The sequence below is a fragment of the Lutra lutra genome, chromosome 3 (assembly GCF_902655055.1).
Source record: "Lutra lutra chromosome 3, mLutLut1.2, whole genome shotgun sequence".
NCBI lineage: Eukaryota > Metazoa > Chordata > Mammalia > Carnivora > Mustelidae > Lutra > Lutra lutra.
This window is the reverse complement of record NC_062280.1, coordinates 144,265,653-144,283,569: the sequence shown is the minus strand read 5'-3', so window position 1 is coordinate 144,283,569 and position 17,917 is coordinate 144,265,653. Positions and strand designations below refer to the sequence as shown.

Genomic DNA, 17,917 nt, shown 5'->3' with positions numbered 1-17,917 from the left:
AATTTAACCCAATTCTGACACGAGCTCCCTGGAGACAACATCAGAGACCACAGGTGAAGGAATAGTCCTACAGGACTGCCCCCTCCTTCCTACTTCAGATGCCAATCACTGTCTGGGTTACCTGTGCTGCTAGACATTGGAGATTCCCACGCCCCCTCCTCCGGTTGGATTAATTTACTAGAGCGGCTCACGGACCTTGGGAAAACATTTTACTTACTAGATGACCAGTTTGCCACGAAAGGAGAGGACTCAGGAACAGCCAGATGGAAGAGATGCACAGGACAAGGTATGGGGAGGGGGTACAGAGCTCCCGCGCCCTCTCCAAGCCTGTCACCCTCCCAGCACATAGATGTGTTCCCAACCCGGAAGCTCTCTGAACCTGGAAGCTTCACTACATAAGCCTCATTAATTAAATCATTGACCATTGGTAACTGAACTCAACCTCCAGCCCCTTGCCCCTCCCAGAGGGTTATGGGACTGAACCTTCCAACCCTTTAATCATGTGATTGATTCCCTTGGCAACCAGCCCTTATACTGTGGGACTTTCCAAAAGTCGCTCTGTTAACATAAATCAGATATGGTTGAAAGGGACTAGTTACGAATACAAAAAACACACATCATTTTATCTTCTGGAGCTATTTCAGGAGCTGGGAACAAAAGAGGCCCTTAGGGGCGCCTGGGTGGCTCAGTGGGTTAAAGCCTCTGCCTTCAGCTCGGGTCATGATCTCAGGGTCCTGGGATCGGGCCCCATGTCAGTCTCTCTGCTCCACAGGAAGCCTGCTTCCTCCTCTCTCTCTGCCTGCCTCTCTGCCTACTTGTGATCTCTGTCAAATAAATAAATAAATAAATAAATAAATAAATAAATAAATAAATAAGAGGCCCTTATAATTCTTATCGCTTAGGAAATTATAAAGGTTTAAAGTGTTATGTGGGGCACCTAGGTGGCTCAGTGGGTTAAGCCGCTGCCTTCGGCTCGGGTCATGATCTCAGGGTCCTGGGATCGAGTCCCGCATCGGGTTCTCTGCTCGGCGGAGATCCTGCTTCCCTCTCTCTCTCTCTCTGCCTGCCTCTCCATCTACTTGTGATCTCTCTCTGTCAAATAAATAAATAAATAAATCTTTAAAAAATAATAATAATAAAGTGTTATGTGCTGGGAACCCAGGATAAAGACAAAAATATCTATTCTTTTTTTAAGTTTTATTTAAGTAATTTCTACACCCAACATGGGGATCGAACAGAGTCAATAGATCAAGAGTCACATACTCTTCTGACCAAGCCAGCCAAGTGCCATGCACCCCCACTACTCCCCGCTTTTTAAAAACATCTATTTCCTATTATGAACCACATAACACAGAAAAGAAACCCAAAAATATACATACTACAGTTCTAAACTCTTGTTTATTAGATTTTAAATTATATTTGTATACACAACAAACAAAATTACTGTTAAATTGCCTTTAAAGGTTTTTAAATCCTTTTAAGTTAACTAAACAATGAGGCCCGTAGACCAAGTAGGCTCTAATACCTTAGCAGCCCATGTGAGCGAAGTGAAACCCACCACCTGTCAAGGCCTCCAGGCTAGGAAACCAAAACCTAAAGCCAACCAATCACGAACAGCCACCGAGGCTTTCCCTGCAAACTCCTAAGCTACAGCCAATCAAATAATTTCCTTGCTTCGTTTCCACCTTTCCATGGAAACGTCTTTCCTGAGCTCCTAATGGTGGAATGCTCCCAACCACCTCCAGTTTGGCAGTGCCCAAGTCAAGTCATTTCTTGCTCAAATAGACTCCAAAATGTCTTTTTCTATGCTTTGGTTTATCTTTTATTAACTTTCAGTTGCTCCCCCCAGGCTGTGGACCAGAGGTTGAGTAACTGTGCTCCAGGCAATACTGGCCTGAATGTGACCTAGTTTTGAATACTGAACACTGTGATCCAAGCGGTTCACCCCTTCTTTTCAAAATCTTAACAACATGCCTTAGCCTGTCTTTCAAAAACCTTCACGGTGTGCCCCAAATATACTTTTAAAACACCAAATTTTACTGAGATATAATTTATACACATGGAACGGAATCCTTTTAGGGTGTACAATTTGATGAATGTTGATGGATGTGTATACCCTTGAAACCACAACCAGGATACAAGGCGTCTCTGTTACTTCAAAGACATTCCTTGTGTCCCTTTGTAGTCCGTTTGGCCCCAGTTCCACCACCAAATTCACACTGCTTCTGTCACTAGAGATTCGTTTGCATTTTCCTCTCATTCATTGTAATGATTCTGAAATTCGTCCACACTGTGGACATATCAGGAATTTTTTTCCTTTATAACTGCAGTGTGGTGCTCGACTTGGACCCTACTGGTGTTTCTAGTTTGGGGTTTCTGTGGATAAGGCTACTGTGAACATTTGTGTATTGGCCTGTGAATGGACATAAGTTTCATTTCTCTTGGGTAGATACCTAGGCATGGAGCGACTGGGCTATACAATAGGTCAGTGTTGAACTCCACACCCATTTTTCTCACTATTTCAATTTCCTATCATTCCTCCTACCCACCTTGGAGCCAAACAGAATCACTTTCTTTTTCTCAGACATGTTCCAAGATCTGCCTCCGCACCTTTCTTCAGGTTAATCCTATAGCTTGGAACAGCCCTTTTGAGATCATTCAATCTACCTTAGCTGGGTTCAAGCACTAACTCCACAAAGGCCTCTTTCTTCCTCTCTATTAGAAGTGACTGCACCCCCTTGGAAAGCTCACAGAGCTACAACCTTCTTTTCATCTTAGAGCTTGAATCCTCTACTAGATCCTAAGTGCCCTTGATGGCAGGGTTCAGTTTGGAGGCTCCCCACCCCCACAGGGCCTGTTCAGTTCTTTGCATTGGGTAGGCACTCAGTAAATGTCTGTTGAATTAAGGAACATAATTTGTAAAGCAGGGAAAGGCCAGAGTATATGTGTTTGAGAAAAGGGAATAGGTAAATTACTTGGAGAGAAGAAAGCTAATGGTGGTTACGGTAGCTCCTTTGCAATAGCTGTATTTGAAAACAGACTAAGAACTCACTTTAGGTGATGTGAGGTGTTATTCAAAGGATGATAAGATATCCTGGTTCTCTGAACCCCAAAATAGCCTTGCTCCAATTGACCCGTTTGCATATCTGAAATTCCATCACGAAATATTCACTTCTATCTAGGAATTGAATATCAACAGTTGGTAAGATCACAAAAAAGAGACAACCAGGCATTAAGTACCTCCTGATGGAAGGACACAATAGCACCTACAAAATGGTCTTGTGAAAAAAATCAAACCTGAATCTAGTCAAAGAGCAATGACCAAAGTACCACCACTCCAGGGACAGGATGTATTAAACTCCATTAGGGTGATGCCATCACCCAAATCCTGACTGGTGGTGGGGGTAGGACTCTAAAGAACAAATTACTGTCTTTTTTTTTTTTAAGATTTTATTTATTTATTTGACAGAGATCACAAGTAGGCAGAGAGGCAGGCAGAGACGGGGGGGGGGGGGAAGCAGGCTCCCCCTTGAGCAGAAAGCTCGATGTGGGGCTTGATCCCAGGACCCTGAGATCATGACCTGAGCCGAAGGCAGAGGCTTAACCCAGTGAGCCACCCAGGTGCCCCTACTTTCACATTTTTAAAAGAAGTTATTTACACATAAGGGAAATGTTGTAAAGACGTCTAAGAAAGAAAAGGAAAAGTCTAATATTACAAGACACTATAGGGAAATGTCCCTGTGTAATAACTCCCAAATAGGGTGGGTGACAGAGTTGGGCTTTGAACCTAACAACGCACCATGCTGTTACAGAATAACATACATGCTCCTTCTGAGCCTCCTTGCCTAACACAGTGGTACACAGCCTGCTGTGACAAGGAAGACACATCAAGAAATAGGGATAGAAACATACCAAAAATGGTCTTTTAAATGGAAGGAGCACAGTACCTACTTGGGACTCATGATGACTCTGCAGGTCACCTGGCCAGAGCCCAGGGGGGCAGCCAAGGAAACTCCCAGGATTGGGACCCACATTAAATGAAATAAATTATATAAAAATGTTTCCACCTATAAAACGGGGTACAAACAGAAGGAAAGTATTCTTATTTCCCTAACCCCAGAAGGTTCCATGACAGCTCTCCCCAGGGTTACTGGCAGGGCCTCAACACATGGCCATAGGCTAACAAGGTGGGCTGTTCACCTTCCAGCCATGAAACAGGAACAGAGGGGAGCTGACATGAGCTGCAGGCGTGCTTTGGCCTCCTGACATCTTGTGTGTGAACAGGCCTCCTTGGTGGCAGCAATTAATGTAATTAATTGGTGTAATTAATGTTTAATTAATTAATTAATTGGTATAATTAATCTGGTGCCCAAATTACACTGAAGATCACCCCTGAGAAGCAAGCCCCTAAGACCCAACATCTGACTAACAGGAAATCCAGAAAGTCAGAACTGAGAAGATGGAAGGGAAACACATAAATGTGTATATGTGTATATAGACATTTCAAGAAAATTTCCAAAAAATGAAAACCACATTTCCAAGTTGAAATGACTCACCAAGTGTCTCACAGGAAATGTTTAAAGACACAATACCAAAGAACAGCATTATGAACTCTCAGAACACCAGGAACAAAGAAGATTCTAAAAACTTACAGAAAGGGAAAAAACAAAAACAAAAGCAAAAACATCACCATGCAAAGAACTGACAAACTTCTCAATAGCAAGTGGGAAAAAAAAATCAAGTGGAAGCTAGACGAGAATGGATTTTTGGATGTCTAAATTTGACGGGTAATTATTCTTAATCTAGAAGTCCATACTTAGCCAAATTATCAATCATGTGCAAAAGGAAAATAAGGATATTTCATGCACGCAAAGTCTCAAAAAAAAAATTTATCTTCTCAGTAAGCTATTAGAGAGCTGCTCTACCAAGACAGAAATTTGGGATTTAGTTAAGTGGTGAAGGGAATTCCAGACTGAGGAGAGAAGCTCCATGTGACCAGAGGGCAGCAAGATGGCGAAGGCGTCCATGAGGAAGCTCTCCAAGAAAATTGAAAGTCGATCCAATAGATTCCTGGAACACTTGAAGTTTTGAAAGAAAATTTACATTTTGCAATGTTTTGATTTATAAGACATATATATTTGGTCTTTTTCCCTGTTTCTGGCAGGGCTCCTAAAACCTCTGGGACTTCCTGTGATGACAGCAATGAAAGGTGTCTTGTGTTTTGAGGTGACTTTTGGAAAGCCGCAAAGGATGAAGGCCGATTGCCAGTGGAGCCAAAGGTGTGATTAAAGGGTTAGAACTTTCAGTCTTACCCTACTCCTTCCTGGAGAGGAGGGACCAGAGATTGAGTCTGGCCAATCACCAATGGCCAATGATTGAATCAAGCATGCCTAGGAATTTTAGCCTCTGTGAAAACTCAAAAGGACAGGGTTCAGAGAGCTTCTAGGTTGGGAATACATCTACATGCTGGGAGGGTGACAAGCTTGGAGAGGGTACAGGAACTCTGTACCCTCTCCCCATACCTTGGCCTATGCATCTCTTCCATCTGGCTGTTCCTGAGTCCTCTCCTTTCATGGCAAACTGGTCATCTAGCAAGTAAAATGTTTTCCTGAGGTCCATGAGCCACACCAGCAAATTAATCCAATGTGAGGAGGGGGCATGGGAATCTCCAATTTCTGGAAGAACAGGTAAAGTGGACATGTGGTTGCTATCTGAGGGGGGCAGTCCAGTAGGACGGATTCCTTCAGCTATGGAATCTGATGCTGTCTCCAGGGAGATAGTGTCAGAACTGAGTTAAATTGTAGACCAACCAGCTGCTTGGTGTGGGGGAACTTCCACACGTTGGAATTAGAATTTTATCTTCTAGAGTTTAGGGGATGAATTAATGAGTACCTAGAAAACTAAGCAGTAGGGAATGAGTTAACTCCAGTAAAAAAAAAAATGTAAAACAATCAAAAATAGAAATTGTAAACTCTACAGCTCAATTTGGAAAAAATACACAGCCATACCATAGTGATTAGCTTAAACTGGGAGGTAACTGTATGGGAGGTAACTGTATGGGAGGTTACGGGAAAGAGAAGTGACAGGGCTCAGGGGAGAAGAGATGGGAGTTACCAGTGCCAAGATAGCATAATCATCTCCACAGAGAAAGTCAGATGGTAATTTCTAAACTCTGAAACTGAAAAAACAAGAATAGTTGAGGCAAGTTATTTAGAAATAAGGATTTAAAAAAATAGGAAAAGAAACAGCAAATATCCAGAATGTGTCTTGGGAGAATAAAAATAGCCTGGCAGGAATGAGGTAGGGCAAGGGGCCGATGTTCTCACTCTAATCACTAAATTCAGCGGTTTAGACTAGGATATGAAATGTTTTCAAAAAAGCATATCCAGGGCAAACTCAGTAGTGTGTTTAGGAATCCCGCCATTCCTTTAAGCCTGTGACCTGCACACCTCGAGCACCTACGTGCTAAGGGGCCAGGCCCCATTCTGAACATTCAGAATACAGCACTGAGCATCAGAGGTGAGCCCTTTTGGAGTTCGAGTGGTGTGGACACAGATGATAAGCCAGTAAGCTAGTAAAATCTTATCACATTAGATGGTGGGAACCACCATGGAGAACAGAAGCAAAGGGGGTTGGGTGGTGGGGGTGGGGGTTTCAATGGCATGGCTAGAAAAGGCCGCTGATTTGGACCAGATGGCTTTGAGCAGACTTGGTTGTCAGAGCGAGCCACAGGCTATCCAGGGAAAAGCACTGGGGCTGGTTAGGGCTTCCAGGTTAAATGCAGGTGTAGGAAGGGGCTTCGATACAGGCAACCCCCAGGGTTAGAAAATACTCTGCAAAACCACAGGTTAGTGATAGGTTAAGCTATGCAGTAGTCGACAGTCTTGCACAACTCTCACAACCCCATAAACCAGAGGGCTTAGTAACTGCCTTAGAAAATGAAGCCTCCACATTGCTCTTGGGATGCTAAAATCAGCTGCTCTCACATTCACACCCAGCCTTCCTCTTCTGTAGCGCAGAGTGGAACAGTTTGCACATTACTTAACCAGTTTTCAAAAGCTTAGTCACTTTTGCTTTTAATAGATGCGGGCAGTTGGTATTTACCATCCTGCTGGTATGATGGCAGTCACCAAGGGTAGCGACACCCAGCCTGTGTTCCACCTGACAAAACCCATCCATGTAGATTGCTGACTCGACAGAGGACACTTCGGAAGGGTGGAATGCTAGGAAAGTGATGGGGAGAAACACGGACTGCAGCCCCCCAAGGGGCGTTTACTTAGCTTCCAGTGTTTTACTTGCCATCTGTTGATACGCATTATTCCACCTCAAGGTGGTCAGAAGAGGTGTTTGTGTGTAGCAATCTTCCTCCTTTCACTTGCCAACCCCCCCACCCCCAAGGCTGACCATCAGTTTGGCTATTTGACCTAAAGGAGAAATTAGCAGTTCTTGAGGAAAACATCTAAATTAATGTCCTTAAGAAAAAGGAAAAGGGGCGCCTGGGTGGCTCAGTGGGTTAAGCCGCTGCCTTCGGCTCAGGTCGTGATCTCAGGGTCCTGGGATTGAGTCCCGCATCGGGCTCTCTGCTCAGCAAGGAGCCTGCTTCCCTTCCTCTCTCTCTGCCTACTTGTGATCTCTGTCTGTCAAATAAATAAATAAAATCTTTAAAAAAAATAAAAGAAAGAAAGAAAGAAAGAAAGAAAGAAAGAAAGAAAGAAAGAAAGAAAGAAAGAAAGAAAGAAAGGAAGGAAGGAAGGAAGAAAGAAAAAGGAAAGTGGGGGCGCCTGGGTGGCTCAGTGGGTTAAGCCTCTCCTTTGGCTCTGGTCATGATCCCAGGGTCCTGGAATGGAGCCCATCAGGCTCTCTGCTTAGCAGAGAGCCTGCTTCCCCCTCTCTCTCTGCCTGCCTCTCTGCCTGCTCATGATCTCTGTCAGATAAATAAATAAAATCTTAAAAAAAAATAAAATTGGCTTAATGTTAGAGAAAAAAAAAAAAGAAAAGAAAAAGGAAAGGAGCCCCTGGGTGGCTCAGTCCATAAGCATCCGCCTTCTGCTCAAGTCATGATCCCTGGGATGGAGCCCGACAAAGGGCACCCTGTTCTGTAGGCCTGTTTCTCCCTCTCCCACTCTCCCTGCTGTGTTCCCTCTATCACTGTCAAGTAAATAAAACCTTAAGGGGGGTGGAGCACATACATAGCTGTTTTGAATACTTGTCCTCAAAACAACTTTCTCTATTTACCAGCTCTCTACCACTCGGTAGGATTTTACTGTCCTATGCTCTAGGTGAGGCCATGTGCAAGTAGCAAAATAAACTAGAACTTACCTGCCGTCTTTACATGAGAAGAAAATCACCAAGTACGAAAGTAGACTTCCAGCATCAAACTGTTAGAAACTCGGGACTGGACATCTAGTAACCCTACAGTACAACAGTGCTCTTGCACTCTTGGCTAACCAACTGTGGTCTGTGTCCTCCCCCCACAGAGGACCCCTCATGAGTCACCTGATGCCTGAAGTTTCATTTCTTCACCTCAAACTGTGATGCATTCATGCAAAAGCACTCTGGAAGGTATTCCCCCATCCCCATGCTTCCTGCTTCTCCGCTAGCTGGTACTGAGTGTATATGAACAAAGGGAGATGTCAAGTGTATCCTGGAGGTGGAGGAGAGGCGTCAATAATTGAAGGAAACCTCACTGAACAAGTCATTACTTTGAAAAGACTTCCCCTAGGCTCATAGCTGACATTTTCCTACTGAATTGTATGGACTCCTGTTCAAACCAGAACCACTCAGAAGTTCTCATGGTCCAGTGTGGGGAGGAATCTTGTATGCCAGTTACCAAGCTGTTAGAGGAAACCATGTGTAATACTACAAATCCACCATCTACAAGCTCTCAGAAAGTGTATTAGAATGTTCCAGTAGTTAAAAACATGCCCCAATAGTAAACAAACAAAAAACCTGCTTTGGACTGCCAACAACTAATCAACATGATCAGACACCCCATTGCTGCACTAAGGGATGGACTTGGAGGAATTCAGTGGGATAAACAGAAACTACCATCGTTATGATTTTTAACTTTATCTGCAAACTCTCCACAGTAGAAAAATCTGTATGTAACTTTCTACTCCCCACTTCAATAGCCACTGTTGACCAGAAGCCTCTCGGACATCAGATTAACACATACTTTGTATGTTGTATATTGTAGTCTTACAATAAAGCTAAAGAAATATTGTAAAATATACTTAGAGTACTGTAAAAAAAAAATTCCATGTTTAAACTTTAGTTCAAAGCCACGATGTTCAGGGATCAACTGGACCATTTCACAGGCAGTATGCTGCCTGTAGCTCTTCCTTTGAGCCCATCTCAGTCAGGCTTTCTTCCCTTGCTATTCACACACACACACTTGTCAAGTTCACCTTCTTGGTCCTCATCTTGGCTAGTTTGCAACAGGTAGCCCTGAAACACTGTCCACTTGACTTCCAGACCACTCCTGCGATCTTCCTACTTCAGGGACAGCTCCTCTGAATCACTTTGCCAGTTCATTATGCTGACCATCCCAAGCTCTAGATCACAGGGCTAAGTCTGTCCTTTTTAGATGATCCCACCCAGTGTTTTGGCTTCAATGTCATGCACTGAGATTTTCCCAGTAGTCTTTAAAACCTTTAGACCTCTCCTCCCAAGTAAAATAGTCAACTGCTCACCTAGTTCATTAGGTCATATCATGTCACCCTTCTGCTCAAAACCCTTTTATGGCCTTCCTGCAGGCCTTGGTTTCTGCTTTTCCTGGATTTTCTCTTCTATGCCTTAACCCTGTCATTTAGGGTCCAGCAAACCAGCCACCTTGTCCCCAGAACGTGCCAACACACTCTTCAGACTCTGCGTTTGCTCTTCTTTGCCTGAACTGTTCTGCCCCCAGATACCCACACAGCCTATTTATTTGCTTTCCTACTCAAATCACATTTTAAAGGCCTTCCCAGACAACCCCATCAAAGTCCTTTTATAATTTTTCTCCAAACTCATTTAACAAAGCCTAGGGCTTTAAGGGCACTAGGAACAAACTTTTCTCAAGCTCAGCACGGACAAGGACATAAAATGACATGCCCACAAAGTACACATCACCTGTTACTCTTGCACAAAGTATCTTAACCAGACTCTTAACTGGGAATAACTAGGAAGACTGAAAATAAGCATTCCTAGGCTGGACCGACCTGGACTCTTCACTTCCTACAAAGCCTCTGCGTCTCCTTTTCCACAGCTAGCTCACTGAATCAGGTTTCAGCCTAGATGATACAAGACCTCGCACACAATCAGGTGGTCACGTTCATAGCACTGACCACTGCCGAAAAACTCTTTCCCCACTAATGTTTCAGAGGGCCAAGTGGCCTGGATCAGTAACTGGAGCTTTTCTATTGTAGTGTCAGATCAGGATGCTTAAAATTGCCACCAGCTTTAGGACTGGTTTTCAGTATTTGGGTTTGCTTCCAATCATCACCAGGGGGCACTATCAACCTTAATGTGTCTCAGGTTCTGAACCACATGGTGAACTCTGAAACCTCCGGGGCAAATTCCAGATGGCTAAGTCACTGGATTCGCCCTGGATTCAAGCGTCAGAGGACCAGATGAGTCACTGGCTTGCATTTACTTTTAACCCTTAGGTTTTTAAAAGTAAAATTAATAAAAAGGCAAGGGTCTGGGAAATTCTTTTCCAACACTTTCCATAAACTCCAATTTTAGACACTTTGGAGTAAACCAGACCTTCATTGTTGACAAGGTTTACTTGAGCTACAGAAATTTCCCTCATTTTAGCCTGTACTCCCCCATTCAATCTTGACTGCCACAACGAGACAGACAGAAAGCGCGAGGATTTTTTTCTTGCATCTCTAGTGGAAACCTTAGCAGCAGACAGGAACTGCTCCAGGTCTGTCAAATGGATGCATTTTCCTTATTCTTCGACACCCACAACCCTTCCCCATACAATAGGACACAACAGCAGCATTTTCCTCAGCCCACCAGCTAGCTCACATTCCAACCAGAACTTCACCTTTTAAAGCAGGGGCTGGCAAACCTTTCTTGTGAGGGGTCACATGGTTGTTTTAGGATTCGTTAGGTCTTAGGATCTCAGGATCTCTGTCACACTCTGCTCTTAACAGTTAAGAGCCAGTCAATACACAAAACACATGAGCATGGCAGTGTTCAATAAACCTGGACACAAATTTAGGTTTCGTCTTTCTCACATCCCACCACCTATTTTCTTCCAACCATTTAAAAATCTAAGTACCAACTTAAAGTCACAAAAATAGGTGGCAGGACCAACCAGTTTGCCAACCCCATTCCAGGGAGTTTGACATAAGCACTCCAGGAGACGTCTAGGTTTCTCTAGAACTTGGCTCTACTTGACTTATGATAAATAAGATCATCACACAATACTTTGCTTCCAAACTGTTATTAGTCTCTTTTTATTCTTTTGGTGATCTCCTCCAGAGTTAACTACTTCCATTTGTAGGTGATGAAATGTGTAAGGAATCCACTTCAGAATGTTGGCCCAGCTATGAGCATGGTCTTTCCCTTTACTGGAACTCTGAATTAAGACTTTGGGTTCTTGTTTTTTATATTCCAGTCCCAGAAGTAGTTCTCACTGTAGAAGTTATCTGCAGGCAGTCTTATGCTTTCTAGCAGTAGTCTACAACCAGGCTCTAGCTTCTCCAGGACACTACACAAGATGGATTTAAATAGGAGTTAAACTAAGAGGCATTCTCTCAAATGAGTTTAAATGCATTTTATTTTTAGACAACCTACATGACATGTTTTTCTCTTAAAAACAATGCCTCTGCTCCAAATAAATCAGGGTCAAAATAAATGAAGAGCTCAAGATGACATCAGTCCCATCTGTCTAAGTCCTGGTGTTGTGTGGATGAAGAGCAGCAGCCAGTTACGACAACAGGTGATACGTCCAAAGTAATGGCCAGATGCATTACTATAAAAAAACAAGAAAAATTATATTAACACATTTACCCAGTATGAATATATTTAACATTTCTACGCTGCAGATGTATTCCCCTATTCAATCTGGGCTGCCACAGAAGACAGACAGAAAGCGCAGGGATTTTTTTCTCTCGCATCCTAGTGCAAACCAAAAGAACAACAGCCAATTGTTCAAGGTCTATCAGTGGATGCACAACCATCCTTACCAACACGGGTAGCACGGTTTTCTAGAAATCTCATTCTGCAGCAAGTCCCACTCACTTTTTGTTCGACCAAGAAAAACCACAGATATTCCTGGAATAATCGCCGTAACAAATGATCTGTACCATCCTAAGACATTTCTGACCACTGTTGTCCCTAATCTTACTTAGTGTAGCCTAAAGTTGATCTTATTGCTAATTTATATGGAAGCCTCTGAATGCTGGGATAATGAATGCTTTCATTCCTGTATTGCCTCCAATAATGCCTTGCATAGTAGACATTCATTTAATTTTACTAAAGGATTGGGCATATTGGGTAAGCAGCCAGCTCTAACTTTATTTACTAAAAGCTGGTAACATCAAGGCTTTCAATGACCAAAGTGAAAAAGATTTCAGGCACACACATGCCACTCATGCATGCATGGCAGCATATGAAGAGAAGGGCCATTTCTATGGGGGAAGATCAAACAGGGTGTTGTTTCTGATCTCCAGCTTACGGATTTGAGCCAGCTACAAGAAAGGCTTTCTGTAAATAAAAATTCTAAGTTCCTGTGTTGTAAAAACCTTTTACATGTAAAACACAACCCTATTAGACTCCCAAAAGAAACAAGAGCTAGACCTACATTTTACAAAGACTGCTAGAAAACCCATTCTAACTATCCCAGGGGCAGGGAACAAGGGCTCACACCAAAAAGGTCTCCATTTTTACATCACTGCTTTCAACCCACATCCTTATACTTACACATTTCTCCATCTCTAAACCATCCTTAAAGAAAATCATATATGGGGTCACACCATCCTCACGGTAGTCCAGCAGAGCAACCATGCCATCTGGATTCATGTTTTCACCAATAAAGAACTTAGGAAGCAAACAACAAATACCCAGAATTAGACCATTATATACAAATTGTATCAAAACAAACTACAATAAAACAATCAAAGGAGGATTCAAAACACCACAATTTAAGAGATTTTCACCGGGAGGGAAAAAAAAATCCTAATCAAACTTCTGTTCACCAAATGGTAACACTGTAACAACTGACCAAAGTACAGGGCATTTCAGAACACTTTTAGACTTTCTGGAAACACAACCCCACATACGTACCATTCCAAACTCTGTTTACATCATCAAGCATAGGGAACATACAATGAGACAACACATTACAGGGAAAAAGTTATATGGCCAGAGGACGCGTGAAAGCTGAAAAAGCAAAGAGCCAGGCTGTAATGAGTTTTTCCTTTACTCCTATAGAGGTTAAGGGAAAGTCACTGAGCTTCCCAATAGAGAAGTGTAGAAAGAACTCTTAGTGGCAATGAGACACTGGAGTTGGAAATAAAAAGAAGACTGGAAGACCCCAGAAGTGGTTAACAAGCAATTCTAGACCGGGAGAAATGAAAAATGTCCTCTGGGAAGGGAGTATGGATGAGACTCTGGAATCAAGCATGAAAGATCTAGAAACACACCTGGGGGCAGGGAAGGCTACTTTTCACAGCCTAGACTACTGGAATTGAATCTATGAAGCATTAAAACTGCTCAAAAGATCCAGAAGACAGCCAGGTTACATCACCAAGTCAAGTAACTTGTTGCTCTGGCAGCTAAAATTGCACAGTTCTTGGACACAAACATTTATGGTATTTACCTGGTAGTTTTTGAAATTAGCAAGGATGTGCTTGATTTGTTCTGCAGCCCCTGTCATAAAAGGCTTTACTCTTTCTGGCCTCTGTTCTTCAAGTTTGCCTTTGATGCTAAAACAGTATTTTATTAATAGGTTAAGTACTCAGTTCTCAGCAAAATGATCTTTTTTTTTTTCCCCAGTAAAAAAAAATCCAAACTGAAACAAGCTCTGAAAAGGGCAACTAGCAGTCACTGGGCCAGATTAACATGCCACAATCAAGAAAGTAAGAGCTCACAGGATCCAAGTTTCAAGACTGTTTACAATTTTGGATTTCATATTATTCCCAAAGCACACTTCCAAAATACTAAAACCACACTTCATGCCACAGTATGTTCACATTAATTTATAGAAAACCAACTATCCTGGTGAGCTCACAACAGAAAAGATTAAGGCTTTTCACAAGTACACCTGCTAAGATTCCTGAATCCCATAGGACTCCAGGCAGTAGGTGGGCTGCAACAGTAGCACTTACGATTTCATATAATCTTTGATGTACTTCTTGTAGGCTTCTTTTGTGAAGCTGGTTTCCTGCAAGTGATGGTTCATGACAATATCAACTCCAGTGATGACTGTGCTTTCAGTACCTTCGCCCTCCGGGCCTTCAGCGGAGGCATTTCCACCAATGAGCGAGTCATCAATGTTACCCTCTGTCCTACTGACCATCTGCATTAAGAAATAAAAAATAGTTCGGTTTCACACGTTTCGACCTTAACTTAAGGAATCCCCCAAATCTGTTACCAGCAGTTCACATATCCATCATCCTCCCACCAAAAACTTTTGACTTTTGCCAAAAAGCACTAAAACATTGTCATGAAGAAAAAATCTGGAGCCGTCAGAAATTCCTGGTACCTCGTAAGTCAATAAGAATTCTTTGTTGACCAAAAAGAAAACGGGATCATTTACCCCAAGCAGAAGTTCTGTGTGGGCTTTTGGGCTGATGAACAAGTACGTGCAGAGCAAACGCAGAGAGGCTTGGGGCTCCCTAACCCGAGGCTACCTGTCCTGGGCGGCCCGGGAGGAGGATGGGCGCCAAGGCGGCGGACCTATTTCCAGGCTCAGCTCCGCCTCCACTTTTCTAGAAAAACCCGAGCCCGGAAAGAGCGTCTCCTCCGCCAGGAGGCAGCGGAGAGGATTGCACAACTTCGGGCGGGGGAGCGGCGGAAACCCGAGCCTGTCCGGCCTTGCCTCCCCCTCGCCGCGCGGCCCGACCAACTCACCTTCCCCTCCACCTCCAGGCACAGCCCGTCCGCGATCTCCCGGATCTTGTAGATGTCGGAGAACATCTCATCATCTGCTCGGGGACACAGACCCGCCTGTCACGGTGCGCCCGGAGGTCTGGAACCCGCGCCGCCATTTCCCGCGCGGGCCGGGAGCACGCGGCCCCCGCTCCTCCCCGGGCGCTCGAGACCCTGAGGCGCGCCCCAGGCACCGACCCCTCCCCGCTCCCGGAAGGGCCGCCAGCGTCCTCTAGGCCCACGACAGCGGCGGCGTCCTTCTTCCCCGCCCCCACCCGCGTCCCCTGCGCGCGGCAGTAGGGGTAGTGCAGTCACGACTCACGGCTGATGAGGTCCCGATAGATGATCATGACGACGGCTGAAGAGAGACGACGGCGGCACTACCTCAGCAAGAGCCGGGAGCTCTGAACGGGCGCGGTGCAGCCGGAGCGGCACTCGGGGGGAGGGGGGAGCGGGCGGAAAAGGCCGACTCAGCCGCTCCCCAACCTCATATAGAGGGCACGTCCCCCTACGTCATCGCCCGCTGCGCCTCCGGAAGCGCCGCAAGCGGTGACGTGGCACGCAGAGCCGCAGGAGGTGGAGCCACGGAGCGGGCCGGTGAGGGGAGGCGAGCATCCGGGGACTTGGCCCGGGGGCACAATGCTGCGTTCCGCGGTGCTCGCGGTGGGGTGGCAGCTGGGAGACGGAGAGGAAGGGGTTCGCTGGCACCCAGTGCGGAGAGTGGGGTAAGCGGGGCAGGGTCCCCGCCCCCTCCGCACCCTGCCGGGCTGCCCTGGGAGGTGCTGGGCCTGGGTGGGGCTTAGATGAAATCTCTTCAAGCTTCCGCCGTGCGCCTCGCCTTGCGCAGCTCCCACCCCTTTCTGGGAACAAAAATGTCAACTGCTGTAGAGGACTTCGCGTTTACGGAGGGTCGGGGCCTGGGGAGACGTCGAGGCTGTCCACAAGGATGAGGGTAGGGGACTGTGCTTTTGGCCTCGCTCTGGGTTCTCAGGAGGCCTCGGAGAACTTGGAGCGTTTGGCCCAGGCGCTGCCGCAGCTGTAGTTTTCGGACGCGTTCGTGGGGCAGAGCCGAGTCCCGGGACGGTCGTCGCGCCGCCCTCTGGGACTAGTCGTGGGGGGCGCAAGGTCTGTGGGGAGGAGGTAAGGTGTCCCTAGAGTTTGCACAGCTTTCCCATCGCCTAGATGGGTTCCGTATAGAGCTTGGCGATTCCCCAGGCAAACATCCTAAGAACTTCTTTTTCTGTTTTGCACTTGAATTATGGCCTCTGTTTGACAAAATAAAAAAGATACATTGTCACTTTAAGATGACATTAAAATTATATCCTAAGTGCTAGAGAGTTAAACAATAGGGAGCTTCCTACCTGCTCAAATGTTATGTGGACTTCAGACCCAGTTACTGGGTCCAAAACAAACACTCAAGGAAACGGTTTCCCTTTTTGTGTGAAACCGGAGAGCTTGTTACATTCTGCGAATATTTTTATGCTCTGCGGGGTCCCTAGCACCGGGTTTTGCACGGATCTCCCAATCGTAAACAAGTTAAAAGCAGCCCTATCCTCACAAAGTTTTGTTCTAGGAAATCAAAGAATCAGGCAATTATAATACATCCAGCATTTCCCCCCCTAAATCCAATAATGAAGCATTCTGCAACTCACGAAAGAGGAGAGCACAAAACTGCATTGAGATGATGGAGAAGTCAAAATGGAAAAGAGCCAGGGAATAGTACCCTCCCAAAAAGATGTGGTCGGGGGCTGCACTGTACACCCCAGAGGACCCCCCCCCACCCTGTAACTGGGAGGAAGCTAAAAAATGGCATGAAGGGAATTTGAAAGCAAATGGACATCTTCTGACAGAATGTCAGAGGTCTCACACCTCTTGGTTATTTCTGGAATATATGAGTGGGACAGGTTATCCAGGCAGATCTTCAATTCTTTTCCTTAGCTTTAACATTTTCAAATTTTTTAGAAAGCTTTCCATTTACTGATACCATATCCCTAAACAGCTCCCTCCACTCTTCTCCAGTTTTATGTTCAATTAAAAACATTTTTTTTCAAGGGTGCCTGGGTGCCTGGGTGGCTCAGTGGGTTAATTCTCTGCCTTCGGCTCTGGTCATGATCTCGGGGTCTCGGTTCTGGGAATGAGCCCTGCATCCGGCTCTCTGCTCAGCGGGGATCCTGCTTCCTCTTCTCTCTCTGCCTGCCTCTCTGCCTATTTGAGATCTCTGTCAAATAAATAAAAACTAAAAAAAAAAAACAAAAAAAAAAAAAAACAAAACATTTTTCAGGTTTTATAAAAGCTACAGTGAAAAAAACGAGTACTGAAGTTAGAGTCAAAGGAGCTTGGGTTGAAATCTTGGCTTTCTCTGTTACTGGTCCTGCAACCTTGGGAAAGCCAGCCTCCCTAAGCCCAAGCATAACATGGAACTTCTGTGAGTTAAAAGGTTTGGGGGTTATTAAATAAGACAATGAAAAAAATGCTTGGTGTCCTCAGTAGGTTGTTAATAAATATTGGTTGAATTTGGATGCGTAATTCTTTCCAAATCTTACTACTTTTTTCCCCAAATTTTATTAATTTACAAAAATTCCTGAAACTATTTCATTGATCCTCTAATTATGTTATTTGGAAATATTTAGGGATTTAGTGGATATGTGTTGTATTAAAGACATTCTGTTTAATCACAACACTAATTGCTCATTGAAAAAATTTAACTTGCCATGAGATTCCGATCTTGGGTTTCTTTGATAGCTCACAGTAATTCAGAAACTAGAAATCCTAAAAAAAAAAACCTAAGGAAAAGCTGATTTGAGCTTAAGGATATTTTGTAAGCTCCACCTGT

The 17,917-nt window shown here is 44.5% G+C and overlaps 1 protein-coding gene and 2 non-coding genes across 3 annotated transcripts; all 3 read right to left on the bottom strand.

The window, feature by feature from the left end:
- Positions 1 to 10,796: 10,796 nt before the first annotated feature.
- LOC125096658 (small nucleolar RNA SNORA31) lies at positions 10,797 to 10,928 on the bottom strand. The gene has a single exon (XR_007126321.1). It is a non-coding gene; the product is annotated as a small nucleolar RNA SNORA31 (small nucleolar RNA).
- Positions 10,929 to 11,752: 824 nt separating this feature from the next.
- On the bottom strand, positions 11,753 to 15,571 carry TPT1 (tumor protein, translationally-controlled 1). The gene is made up of 6 exons (XM_047723488.1): positions 15,407 to 15,571; positions 15,067 to 15,140; positions 14,322 to 14,512; positions 13,814 to 13,919; positions 12,916 to 13,032; positions 11,753 to 11,965 (listed from the first exon to the last, which is right to left on the bottom strand). Exons 1-6 carry the CDS (start codon positions 15,432 to 15,434, stop codon positions 11,963 to 11,965), a joined length of 519 nt encoding a protein of 172 aa, XP_047579444.1. The 5' UTR covers positions 15,435 to 15,571; the 3' UTR covers positions 11,753 to 11,962.
- LOC125096657 (small nucleolar RNA SNORA31) lies at positions 12,037 to 12,167 on the bottom strand. Its single transcript, XR_007126320.1, has one exon. It is a non-coding gene; the product is annotated as a small nucleolar RNA SNORA31 (small nucleolar RNA).
- Positions 15,572 to 17,917: the final 2,346 nt, after the last annotated feature.